Below are 12,565 nucleotides of genomic sequence, written 5' to 3'. Positions count from 1 at the left end.
ACTTGTCGTTTGTTTTGAGGAAATGGTGTTCAAAGTGAGAAAGTGTTTTGAGTTTTTAACATAAAACCTTGGCCACTTCTTAAGTGATTCATTCTGTGACTACCAGGTCAGAGTACATTAGAACTCAAAGTATACTATGTGCTGTAAATCTTAGTGAGAGATCCTAGGAGTTTCTTAAACTTGCTTCTAGCTATTATAAAAAAAGGAGAGAAAAAAATTTTAAGCCAGAGAATAACTTGATCAATTTGCATGTTACAAAGACCACTTTTGTGATTAGGGCTTGAGATAAGGAAATGACAATATAATACTGTCCTTTTATCATGGAGCAGATATTGCAAGACTTCAAAAGGGTGCTTGAAACTACTGATAGTACCAAACATGATACATACTGTATTTTCTCCTGTGCATATTTAACCTATGATAAAGTTTAGTTTATAAATTAGACACAGTAAGAGATACTAGCAATGATGATAATAATAAAGTAGAACATTTATAATAATATGTTGGAATAAAGTTATCAGCCTCACTACTCATGTACTTTGAGGTCATTGTTAAGTAAAATAAGGGTAACTTGACCACAAGCACTGTGATACTGTGACAAATGGGCAAATCTTGTAAACAGTGTGAATATGCTAGACAAAGGGATGATCCAAATGTCAGGCTGAGTGGAACAGAAAAATTCTAAGACTTCATCTTGCTATTCAGAGTGATCCCAATGTAAAACTGTAGAATTGTTTATTTCTGGAATTCTCCATGTAATATTTTCAGATTGCAGTTGACCATGGGTAACTGAAATTATGGAAAGTGAAACCATAGGTAAGGAGAGTTACTGTATACATTTGGAAGATATAAACAGATTTAGAAAGTAGGATTAATTAGATTTTGTAATTAATTAAAGTAGCAGTAGAAAAGGGTGTTATTTTCAATAACCTACCAGGCTTGAACCACTGAATGTATTCCTAATAGGCGATGGTGCCATTTAGCAATATAGCAGTAGAGAGTTGAGGAATACTTTGGGGGATACAGAACTACCAAATTCAGTTTTGGACATAGTAAGTTGAAATTGTCTTTGCGGTGTCTAGATGACATTGGTAGACAGAAGAATCTAAGGATCTAGAGATAAGGAGAGAACTATGGACTAAAGGTATATATTTGGAATTATTAGCATATGATAATTGAATTAATGTGAAGAAGAAAGAAGAATGAGACTAGAATCCTAGGTTCACTAACTTTTGAGTTCAAATGGTCAAAGGAAGAGGTGCCATCAGTAGAAGGTTGGTGAGGGTCCATTGGACTTGACAGCCGGAACAGCTCCAGGGCAGTTGCTGTGGGTAAAACCTTGTTTTAGAGAATCAAGTAGAAGTAACTAGTGTAGACCATACATTTGAAACCCTTGTTTATGACAATAATTAGAAAGGGAGATAGATCAAAGAGACTTGATATTTACATTATTTATATGTTGAGAGTAAAAAGCTGTAAAGTAAAGGAGGAGAGGCTGTGAGATTAATTACAATATGAAAACTGTAGTTCTTCCTAAAGATGTAGTCTCTTTTGTTTAAATCAGGGAAATTAAAACTCTTCAGTTCCTCAATAGGAAAACAAAGGCTAAGCTAAAAACAGGCAGAACCTATAGAAGAAAAACTAAAAGAATTAAAGCCATTATTTTATGATCTAAATGTTTCTGTAACTCTCATAGCCCTGTCAAAAACCTGTAGTTGCCTTGCTATCATTAATTATAAGTAAGCACATAATGACTCTTTTACATATATACAAATAATCTATTTGTAGTTATTTGGTTTTGTTAATAGACTACTGTAAAGGACTTCTTTAAAGGGAGAAAAATAGGTGAGTAAGCCAGTTCAAAATGAGTTTATATTCTTTTTTTCTTTGCAGATTTTCAAGAAGAAGCCAGATCACTTCCCATTTTTTTTTAAGCGCATCTTGAAAGCTGCATTAGCTGAAACTGATGGTGAATTTTCACTCCATGAACAGACAGTCCTACTGCTTTTTCTTGACCATTGCTTCAATAGTTTGGTAATTTTACTTTACTGGGGGGAGGGATAATACAGAGCAGTGATGGGCTCAAGTTTTGTTGTTCTTATAGATTGAGTTTAGATGATAAGATAACTCTTTTTTGTTTAAAATGAGATTTACTTTGCCTCAGTAGTGGGGGATAAAGATAATGCCAAGTTTAATTTCAGTTACTTCTCAATAAATCCATTTTAAAATATATGCTTATTTTTCAGTCAATTCAGACTTGATTCCTGTTTTCTGTCTAAACACTAAGAAAAATGATAATGAGAACCAAAACCTCCAGTAGAGAAACAAAAATGAGATGCAACAAAGATCTGGTTAATATGAATTGAGTACTGAAATCTGTGCCACAAGCTGCATGTACAAATGTAGTTTTATTACCTTCTAGTTAACACTTCATGCAAAGGCTGGCAAGTTGGCAGAAGAGTTGTATTTTGAGTTGACTGTGGATAATCTTTGAAAATGATTGAGTTATATAGGATACATTTTAACCTGCCTTAAGACCATCTTTATAAATATTTTTAGTAATTAATATTTAATTTGAACTTCCCTATTATGGTTAACTAAAGGTGTGTGTGTATATATATATATATATATGTATATGTATATATATTTATTTAACCATAAATGCTTTTTGCATTTGTAATGTACTTGACCTATGCAGGAGAATTCTTGGACTTCTTTCTTATCCAGAAGACCATATATTGATAAATGGAAAGTTATTACTTATCTCCATACTCTGGCTAAAAAAAAAAAAAAAGACATTCATTTGAAAGGCAGAGTTACAGAGAGACAGAGGCAGAGGCAGAAAGAGAGGTCTTCTATCCGCTGGTTCACTCCTCAAATGGCCACGATGGCAGGAGCTAGGCCAGTCCGAAGCCAGGAGCCAAGAGCTTTTTCTGGGTCTCTCACACCGGTACAGGGGCCCAAGCACATGGGCCATCTTCCACTGCCTTCCTAGACTATAGTGGAGAGCTAGATTGGAAGTGGAGTAGCTGGGACTTGAACCAGTGCCCATATGGGATGCTGGCACTGCAGACATGGACTTTAACCCGCTGCGCCACAGTGCCAGCCCCTTATACAGATCTTATAAAGGAATTAAAGAAGAAGATTTATGATTCTTCAGTGAATACCACATTACCTTTTTAACATTTATTAAATTAAGCTGAGCAAATAGAAATTTAAATAGGCATGGTTCTTCGTCAAAATTTAAACAAAAATAAGATTTAATTAATATTGTGGTTTGGTGCTAGGTTTAACCAGTGTAAGAACTAGTTTATTATTGAAAGTTTTATCTTTTTCAGTATACATTCAGTTCTTGTTATTTGAGTTAGTTATTCTATCTGAAAACATTGAACTAGTTAATGCCTCATCATAGCTTCAAAAGAATTACAAGATTAGGTTTCTGCAACCTATAGTCACATTTTTATCAACCTACCAGTACTTGACATTCTTTTATGTGTGCTTCTGTTTAAAGACAACATATATTATTGATTCATTAACCTTGACTTCACAGCAAACAGCACCATAACTTATGCCTGAATGAGTCTTACTTATTTTCTCCAAAAGGTACATCTCAGTCTTCTATCTGTGAACATTAGATAGCACTTCAAGGCTTGTACTTGTGGACTATTTTAAATATCAAAATCACCGACAAAAAGTGGAAAAATATGAAAAGTAGCACTAAATCGATAACCAAAACATTCTTGTTTCTAGTATGAGAGTGGAAACTGAAGCAGAGTGTCAGTTCAGCTAGGAATATGTGCATCAGACAACTCAAAGGTTTTGCTGTTTTGTGCTATCTGTAAATGATCATGAAAGCACAGGGACTGTTGATTTTCGGGATTACTAATGTGTTTTTGTGGGGCTGGCATTGTGGCATGTGGCTAAAGCCCTGCTTGCAACACCAACATCACATATGGGTGCTGGTTCGTGTTCTGGCTGCCCCACATCTGATCCAGCTCCCTGCTAATAGCCTGGGAAAAGCAACCGAAGATGACCCAAGTTCTTGGGCCCCTGCCACTCATGTGGGAGACCCAAATGAAGCTCCTGGCTTCAGCCTGGGGCAGCCCTGCCACTATGGCCATCTGGGGAGTGAACCAGCTGATGGAAGATCTTTCTCTGTCTCTCCTTCCCTCTCCCTGTAACTCTGAATTTCAAATAAATTGAAAATATATGTATATTTTTAAATACATTTTTGTGAGTAGATAAAATTATAAATACAATATTTGTAAATAATGAGGGTTTTTTTTAAGTATTGAGCTTCTTAATATTAAAATGCCATCAGTTTGAAAGTATTAGTGGCAGTAATTAGAAAGTCATTGTACTTGTAAAAACTTAGGTAGAAGTAATTGTGAATTTATAAACTTACTCTTACGCCTTCAACAGGAAGTAGACTTGATACGAAGTCAAGTACAGCAGCTTATCTCCCTCCCCATGTGGATGGGCCTACAATCTGTAAGTATCTTAACTTCAGAATCTTACGTGTATATATGGTAAAAGTGGAAGGTAGTTTTAGACTGTGTAGCTTTAATATGAACATAAACATCTTTCCTGCCTAAAAAATTGGTTTGCAATAACTTACCTTGATGTGGTTTTTCATTTTGAAGTTTTTTATGTCCATCTTAATACATGTTTCACCTAATTTCATTATTATAAAGTGAAGTAGATAGGATCTATTGAACTTGCTAAAGAAGAGAGACTGATGTAGCAAAGTATGATTATTATCCTTATATATTTCTTTGAATGAAATTTAATACAGACTTGAATTTTTATTTCCCTTGATTCAAAAGTATATGCATCTATAGGAGAAGGTCTGGCTCACAGTTAATATTCATTATTTGTTTTGTCACAAAATCTTTATTAAGTAATATGTGCAGCTACCACAGCCAAATTGACATATCTTCAGGAAGTAAGGTTAAAACTATCAAATTTCAATGTAACACTTTATTCAGAATTTCATTTCCTGTTCATAGATGTTTCAGCACACACCCAGATATGCAAATTCACTCAAAGGTACCAGTTAGTAGGGATGGAAACTTATGACACATTTAAAAGTCAATACTAAGTTAAAAAGTGGCATGCTCTTGGGGCCAGCATAGCAGGTAAAGCCACCGCCTATTGTAGGCATCCCATATGGGCTGCTTCACTTCTGATCCAGCTCTCTGCTATGGCCTGGGAAAGCAGTAGAAGATGGCCCAAGTCTTTGGGCCCCTGCACCCACATAGGAAACCCAGAAGAAGCTCCAGGCTCTGCCTTTCAAATAAATAAATTTTTTTATTGAAGATTTTTTTTTATTTACCTGAGAAGTAGAGTTACAAACAGAGAGAAAGGTCTTCCATCTGCTGATTCACTCCCCAGATGGCCACAACAGCTGGAGCTGGAGCTGGAGCTGGGCCAGTCTGAAGCCAGGAGCCAGGAGCTTCCTTCTAGTCTCTCATGTGGGCACTGAGGCCTTCTTTCATTGCTTTCCCAGTCAGTAGCAGAGAGCTGGATTGGAAGAGGAGCAGTCAGGACTAGAACTGGTACCCATATGGGATGCCAGCTGGGCAGGAGGCTGAGCTCACTACACCACAGTGCTGCTCCATAAATAAATCTTTTTTTTCAAAAAAGTAGCATACTCCTTAAGAGAAAATATGCTGATATAGACATTTCTTGTTTATTTGTGGTAGCTCTTTTATGTTCATTATTTTGGATTGATATTTCTCAAAATTGGGTGATTATGTTAAGTGTTCATGCTTATATTTTGTAGAGTTAAATCTTCAATAGTAAAAGTAATATCACTTAATTGGTTATTGAGTTTCAAATCTTAACTAGAAAAGGCAATTTCTTCTATCTTTTTAAATTAACAAGTCTTAGAATGGAATAATTTTTAAAAATATTACTCATTTCTCAGCTTTCAGAGTTTGTTATGTTGCTTTCAGGTTTTATCCCATTGCTTCTATGCTAGAAACATAGCTAATACTTGATCTAATCTTTGTAAGCCTTGAAGTCACTATGATTTAATATCATGTATCTTTTTTAGGCACGATTGGAATTAGAATTAAAAAAGACACCTAAGCTAAGAAAATTCTGGAACTTGATTAAAAAGAACGATGAAAAGATGGATCCAGAAGCAAGAGAACAGTATGTTGGCAAAACTTCATTCTCTATTGGCTTGTTTGGCTGGGTTATTGGTCTTAGATGATGTTGTCTGGTTTTACTTCCTTTTGTGTATTACTGAACTCAAATAAATTATTAAATAGTGCTTTATCATAGGCTGTCATAGGAATATTTTTCACAAAGATCAAAAGGAGAAACCAGAACATCACCATGCCTTCTCTTATTTTCCTTTTCTCTACCATTTTTAAACTATAACAATGTAGCTTTTTTCATAAAAATCTATATTTTACCATGTTCTACACACGTGCTTTCAGTGGTTTCCTAATTCCCATGTATAAACTTTGAACTCCTTACAATGGTTTTCAAAAACCTAGCTATTTCTTGATGCCCCCCTCCCCAAGAAAAAAATCATCAGCCATGTCTTATCATTTCTAAAACATTCCTTCCCTAAGTCCCTAAACCATCTAAACCATCTGTACCCTCTTTCAGATCAACTCCTGCAGAACACAGTGCTTTCTGAATATAAGCTGTTTATGTGAAGGTTGGAATTTGTATGGTTGTGTACAGTGTTGGTTCTCCAATAAAACTTAACTAGATTCCACTCTATTGTTATGTGATGTGGTCAAGTGACTTCACTCACCTCTTTGAAACTCATTGTGAAGTGTAGACATACGTCTATTAGTATTACATGAGATCATTCATATGAAGTATTTATTTAGCACAGCCCAAGTTCTGGCTTAAGTAAGTTCTTAATTAACGTCAGGCAGTTTTATTAATTACATACTGGCTTGTGTTACTAATCATCTTTTTATTATTTGACTTGCCATTTCAGATAGATTTTATTCATTGTCCTTTGTATTCCCAGCAAGACTTGCAGAATCATTTATAGCTATCAAATACCTGATCATTCTTTTTTGATTAATTGGTATATCTTTTTTTTTTTAAGATTTATTTATTTGAAAGAGTTAAAAAGAAAGGGAGATAAAGAGAGATTTTCTACATACTGGTTCACTCCTCAGATGCCCGCAACAGCCAGGACTGGGCCAGGCTGAAGCTAGGAGCCTCATCTAGGTCTCCCATGTGGGTGGCAAAGCCCCAGACACTTCAGTCATCTTCCATTGCTTTTCCCAGGCCATTAGCAGGGTGCTGGGTTGGAAATGGAAGGGCCAAGACACAAACTGACACCCGCATGGTATGCTGGCATTGCAGGAGGGGGCTTTACCCACTTTGACACAATGCTGGCCCCAATCGGTATATCTTAAGTTAGTAAAGAATAAAAATGTTGTTTAACATTTAATCTTTAGCCATTGTAATACTGTATTATATCTAATGCTTTAAATATATTGAGGCATAAAAGATTTATTTATTTATTTGAAAGAGCAACAGAAGGAGAGACAGAGGTATCTTCCATCTTCTTGTTTACTCCACAAATGGCTGCAATGGCTGGGGCTAGTCCAGGCTGAAACTAGGAGCGCAGAACTCCATCTGGGTTTCCCAAGTGGGTAGCAAGGGCCCAAGCACTCTGGCCATCTTTTGCCACTTTTCCAGATACATTAGCAGGGAACTGCATAGGAATGAAGAATAGCTGGGACACCCCAGTTGGCACCCCAGTGGGATGCTGGCATTGTAAGCAGTAGCTCTGCTCGCTGGGGCACAACACAAGCCCCTTCTCATATCATTTTTAGCTACATTAAACATTTTTAGTGTTAAGGGCAGACTGTAAGTAAAAGTTTGAAAACTCCTTTTTAGTTCTGACCTTTAAATCCAAATGAAAACTTTTATGATAAGAGAAGGTGGTATGTGCTTAACTGGCATATTAGGCAAGTAATGAGTGTCGTCTTTTCTTTATATAGCACTGTATTTGCATACAAAACTGAGACAGTGCATTCAAAATCTGTCCCAATTTCAGAGAGAAATGGAATATTTGAATAGTGTAAGAAAGGCTTGTTAAATGTATAGCATTTACTTTTGCAATAACTGTGTTTTAAAAAATAATACAGTCAATGTTCTTTCTAATTTTAGGGCCTATCAAGAAAGAAGATTTCTTTCACAGCTCATCCAGAAATTTATCTCTGTGCTGAAATCAGTCCCACTTTCTGGTAACTGTCTTTACTCAGCTCATTTGTTCAGTTGTATTGTATAGATGTTCAAAGAAATTTAGTCATCTCTAGCTAAAATCTGTCCTTAGAACAATTTTATTTTATGATTATTTATATATTATTTTAGTTAATTTGAAAAACAGACAGAAAGAGATGTGAGATGTCTTATCTGCTGATTCAGTCCTCAAATGCCTGCAATAGCCAAGAGCTGGATCAGATTGTGAGGCTAGGAGCCAGGAACGAAGTCTGGGTCTCCCAGACTCTGAGCATTGCAGCCATTTGGAGAGTGAACCAGCGGATGGAAGACCTTTTTTTCTGTCTGTCCCTCTCTCTGTCTATAACTCTGCATCTCAAATAAATAAATAAAATCTTAATTAAAAAAAACATAATCCATGTTAATCTTTTTTTCCTTTTTTGACAGGCAGAGCTAGACAGTGTGAGAGAGAGAGAGAGACAGAGAGAAAGGTCTTCCTTCCGTTGGTTCACCCCCAAATGGTTGCTACGGCCGGCGCACTGCGCCGATCCAAAGCCAGGAGGCAGGTGCTTCCTCCTGGTTTCCCATGCAGATGCAGGGCCCAAGGACTTGGGCCATCCTCCATTGCCTTCCCGTGCCACAGCAGAGAGCTGGACTGGAAGAGGAGCAACTGGGACAGAATCCGGTGCCCCAACTAGGATTAGAACCCGGGGTGCCGGCGCCGCAGGCGGAGTATCAGCCTAGTGAGCTGCGGTGCTGGCCCATGTTAATTCTTTAAAAGCAAATCTGTGTGGGATGATTTGCGATGTCAGGACCATGTCAGAAGAAGCTACAATATACCTAAGAGACAAATGATAAAGATGTATTGTGTCTGAAATTGGAATAACGAATTTTCTACAGTGAAAAATATACTCAGTAGGGCCAACTAACATAAAAACATGAAACCTCTGTCCCTCAGAGTACAGAACTTGAGCACTAAGCTTTGTTTTCTGATTTTAAGTAATCCATCAATGTTAATTTTCACAAGTTGTAAAAAGATACAGAATACAGATTATGCTAGCCTTTGATTTTGGACGAAAAAATTTGCCATGGACAGTTACAGGAACAAAAGATAGCAACAGATGCCTGGCTTGAATGGATTTAAATTCCAGATTACTCCTTTAAATTCTTTAAATAACTGTCCTGAGACAGTGTCTCAGAAAACTGGTGCTCCAATTCTGTCCATCCTTTTTCTAGTTCTGTAACTTCATTGGGTCATTTTCTCAGGTCTTCAGTTTCTCATTTGGGAAATGAAGATGTAGAATAGATATGCTCTGAGATCTTTTCCAGCTATTAAATGCTGTGGTTCCATTACTTTAGGGTGTGAGTTCTGGTCCTATGTAAACTAGAAATGTTGCTGGTGAAGTTCTAGTTAACATTTCTATATTTTCATAAAAGTACATATTTTTCTTCACATGAAGCTGTCCGTTTTCTTGTACACTACAAATAAATGAAAGAAATGGATTTTTATTTAAGTATTTGTTAGGATGCCTTCTAGAGGTCTGATATTGGGTTAGTCACTGCTGGAAATTTTTAGACTAAGCTGTAAGAACAACCCCCAAATCATCTTCATTTTAATTGAAACAGTTTTGGCAGGAAGGTTTTAGCTAATAAAATGATAAAGTGTTTACTGGCATTGGAAAAATCATATATTATGAAAGCATTTTATGTCATAAAGTTATAATTATTTAAAAACAAAAGTAAAAGTTTTTTAAAATAGCACATTACCGATAATTGCATAAATAAGATAGTGATTTAAAAGATATGTTACTGTTTCACTTGTCATTGGCATTTTTTTTTTTTTTTTTTGACAGGCAGAGTTAGACAGAGAGACAGAGAGAAAGGTCTTCCTTTTTTCGTTGGTTCACCCCCTAAGTGGCCGCTACGGCCGGTGTGTTGCGCTGATCCGAAGCCAGGAGCCAGGTGCTTCCTCCTGGTCTCCCATGTGGGTGCAGGGCCCAAGCACCTGGGCCATCCTCTACTGCCTTCCTGGGCCACAGCAGAGAGCTGGACTGGAAGAAAAGCAACAGAGACAGAATCTGGTGCCCCAACCGGGACTAGAACCCAGGGTGCCAGTGCCGCAGGCAGAGGATTAGCCTAGTGAGCCGCTGCGCCGGCCATCATTTGCATTTTAATGTCCAAATTGTTACTGTACAATGGAAGAAAAACCATAAAAGTTCCTTTAATTAGATTGCTGTGTATCTTCCCCACACATTTGTATGCATTAAATGTATATATATTCAGGCATATTACAAATATACATTATAGATACATATGGTTATGCATATGAGAGTACTTTTAGAAGTTCAATATGTGACAAAATTAAGTAAAGTGAACCCAAAATTGTTGTAAAACTACCTTTTGATTTTTGTTTTTTTTTGTTTTTTTTTTTTTTTTTTTTTTTTTTTTTTTTTTTTTTTTTTTTTTTGACAGGCAGAGTGGACAGTGAGAGAGAGAGACAGAGAAAGGTCTTCCTTTTGCCGTTGGTTCACCCTCCAATGGCCGCCGCTGCAGCCGGCGCACCGCGCTGATCCGATGGCAGGAGCCAGGATCCAGGTGCTTTTCCTGGTCTCCCATGGGGTGCAGGGCCCAAGCACCTGGGCCATCCTCCACTGCACTCCCTGGCCATAGCAGAGAGCTGGCCTGGAAGAGGGGCAACCGGGACAGAATCCGGCGCCCCAACCGGGACTAGAACCCGGTGTGCCGGCGCCGCATACCTTTTGATTTTTGTATCTCCAAGTTTTTTTTTTTAAATCTAATTATGATGAGTACAGGTTTTTAAAATTAATACTTTAAAAATATATTTGAAAGCCTGATTTTTAAAATGTACTTGTGCTCTAAGTTTTAAAAAATCTTTCATACTTACATAACTAAATATCATGATTGATCTTTTTAATAATATATGTGAAGTATTTATCTGAATTATAGTGCAGTTCTGGTTAATGAGATAAATGACTGTTTAAGTAAATGTTTACCTATTTTGAGAAATAGCAAATAAAATGACTCACTAAGACAGTTCTAACCTATTTTCTCTATTATGTTCAGAACCTGTCACTATGGACAAAGTTCATTATTGTGAAAGATTCATTGAACTTATGATTGATCTAGAGGTAAGAAATCTACAGTGACTTCTCTTTTAGATAATCAATAAGTCTTAAGATTAAGCATATGATTATAGATAGAAAATTTCTTTATCCTTTCAAACTGACTTTAGTACCTAGTTTATAGCTGCTTCAAGGTGTCCCATAGGGAAGGAAGTCTCAGTTGGCCCTTGAGGTTTTCAGATGCATTTCCCTTCTGGCGTGGGCTGCTATTTGTAGAAAAAATATTTTTTCATATAGTTATTAAATATAAGTCCCCAATGACATTTTCATTTTCTGGTATTTTAATACCACTTTAGAGTTTTTGAAATGGCAGAAATAACACGTTTATGACAATTTTCTTCTTTTTTTAAAAAATTTATTTTATTTACTTGCAAGCCAGAGTTAGAAAGAGTTCATTCCCCAAATAGCCATAATGGTTGGGGCTGGGGAGGCCGAAGCCAGGAGCCAGGAATTCCATCCAGATTCCCCACATGGGTGTCAGGGGCCCAAGCATTTAGGCCATTTTCTGTTTCCTTCCCAGGTTCATTAGCAGGAAGCTGGATTGGAAAGCAGAGCAGCTGGTACTTGAACTGGCTCTCCATATGGGATCCAGCATCACAGATGGTGGCTTAACAAAACGTGCCACACCTCGGTCCCTATAATCTCACCTTTTCTAAATGTGCCTGTACTGATGAAGAAAGCTAAGGCTGCTATTGTCAGTTTTCCCTTTTTAAATTAAGATTCATGTAGATACAGGATTTTGATGGGAAGTTCAGATGTAGGTGATATATTTCAGATGGAATCCATTTTCTTCCACTCTTTAGCACAGGAAATTGAAAGGAAATCTGTTACTTATTTGGAGAACTAGTGTGGTTTCTTGAAATATTAGATTATTAGACTAGCAGCGATTTATGAGATCTTCATTCATATTCTATCCTTGCCAGTAACTAATTTATAATCTCTGAGGATCTCAGTAACCTCACACTTAAAAATGAGAATATTTGATTAGATTACTAATTTTCTGGCTGTTGTGATCTCAGAGTTTAGTGGCACTAGCTTTCTGTCTGTCATAGAAGAAAGTGAGGAGAGGAAATGTAGACAAAATTCTATACTTAAGGTCCTCATTATCTTTTCTCCCAAAGCAGCTCCACTTTTAAACTTACAGATAAAACATACTGGGATTTCATGGAGGATTTGTTTTGAAAACTAATGGCCAAGGTGATCTGTGCAGTTCC

At 36.8% G+C, this 12,565-nt stretch overlaps 1 protein-coding gene across 1 annotated transcript in view; it reads left to right on the top strand.

Moving 5' to 3' along the window:
- Nucleotides 1-12,565, top strand: part of AQR (aquarius intron-binding spliceosomal factor) — a 108,996-nt gene that overhangs the window by 21,004 nt on the left and 75,427 nt on the right. Inside the window, exons 6-10 of the mRNA XM_002717997.5 lie at nt 1,894-2,034; nt 4,423-4,491; nt 6,059-6,159; nt 8,158-8,234; nt 11,293-11,357. Coding sequence (XP_002718043.2) covers nt 1,894-2,034; nt 4,423-4,491; nt 6,059-6,159; nt 8,158-8,234; nt 11,293-11,357 — 453 coding nt within the window. The remainder of the gene's footprint in view (nt 1-1,893; nt 2,035-4,422; nt 4,492-6,058; nt 6,160-8,157; nt 8,235-11,292; nt 11,358-12,565) is intronic.

Source organism: Oryctolagus cuniculus, chromosome 12 (assembly GCF_964237555.1).
Source record: "Oryctolagus cuniculus chromosome 12, mOryCun1.1, whole genome shotgun sequence".
NCBI classification, from domain to species: domain Eukaryota; kingdom Metazoa; phylum Chordata; class Mammalia; order Lagomorpha; family Leporidae; genus Oryctolagus; species Oryctolagus cuniculus.
Note: the sequence above shows the minus strand (reverse complement) of the source record. Positions and strands in the feature narration are given on the sequence as shown.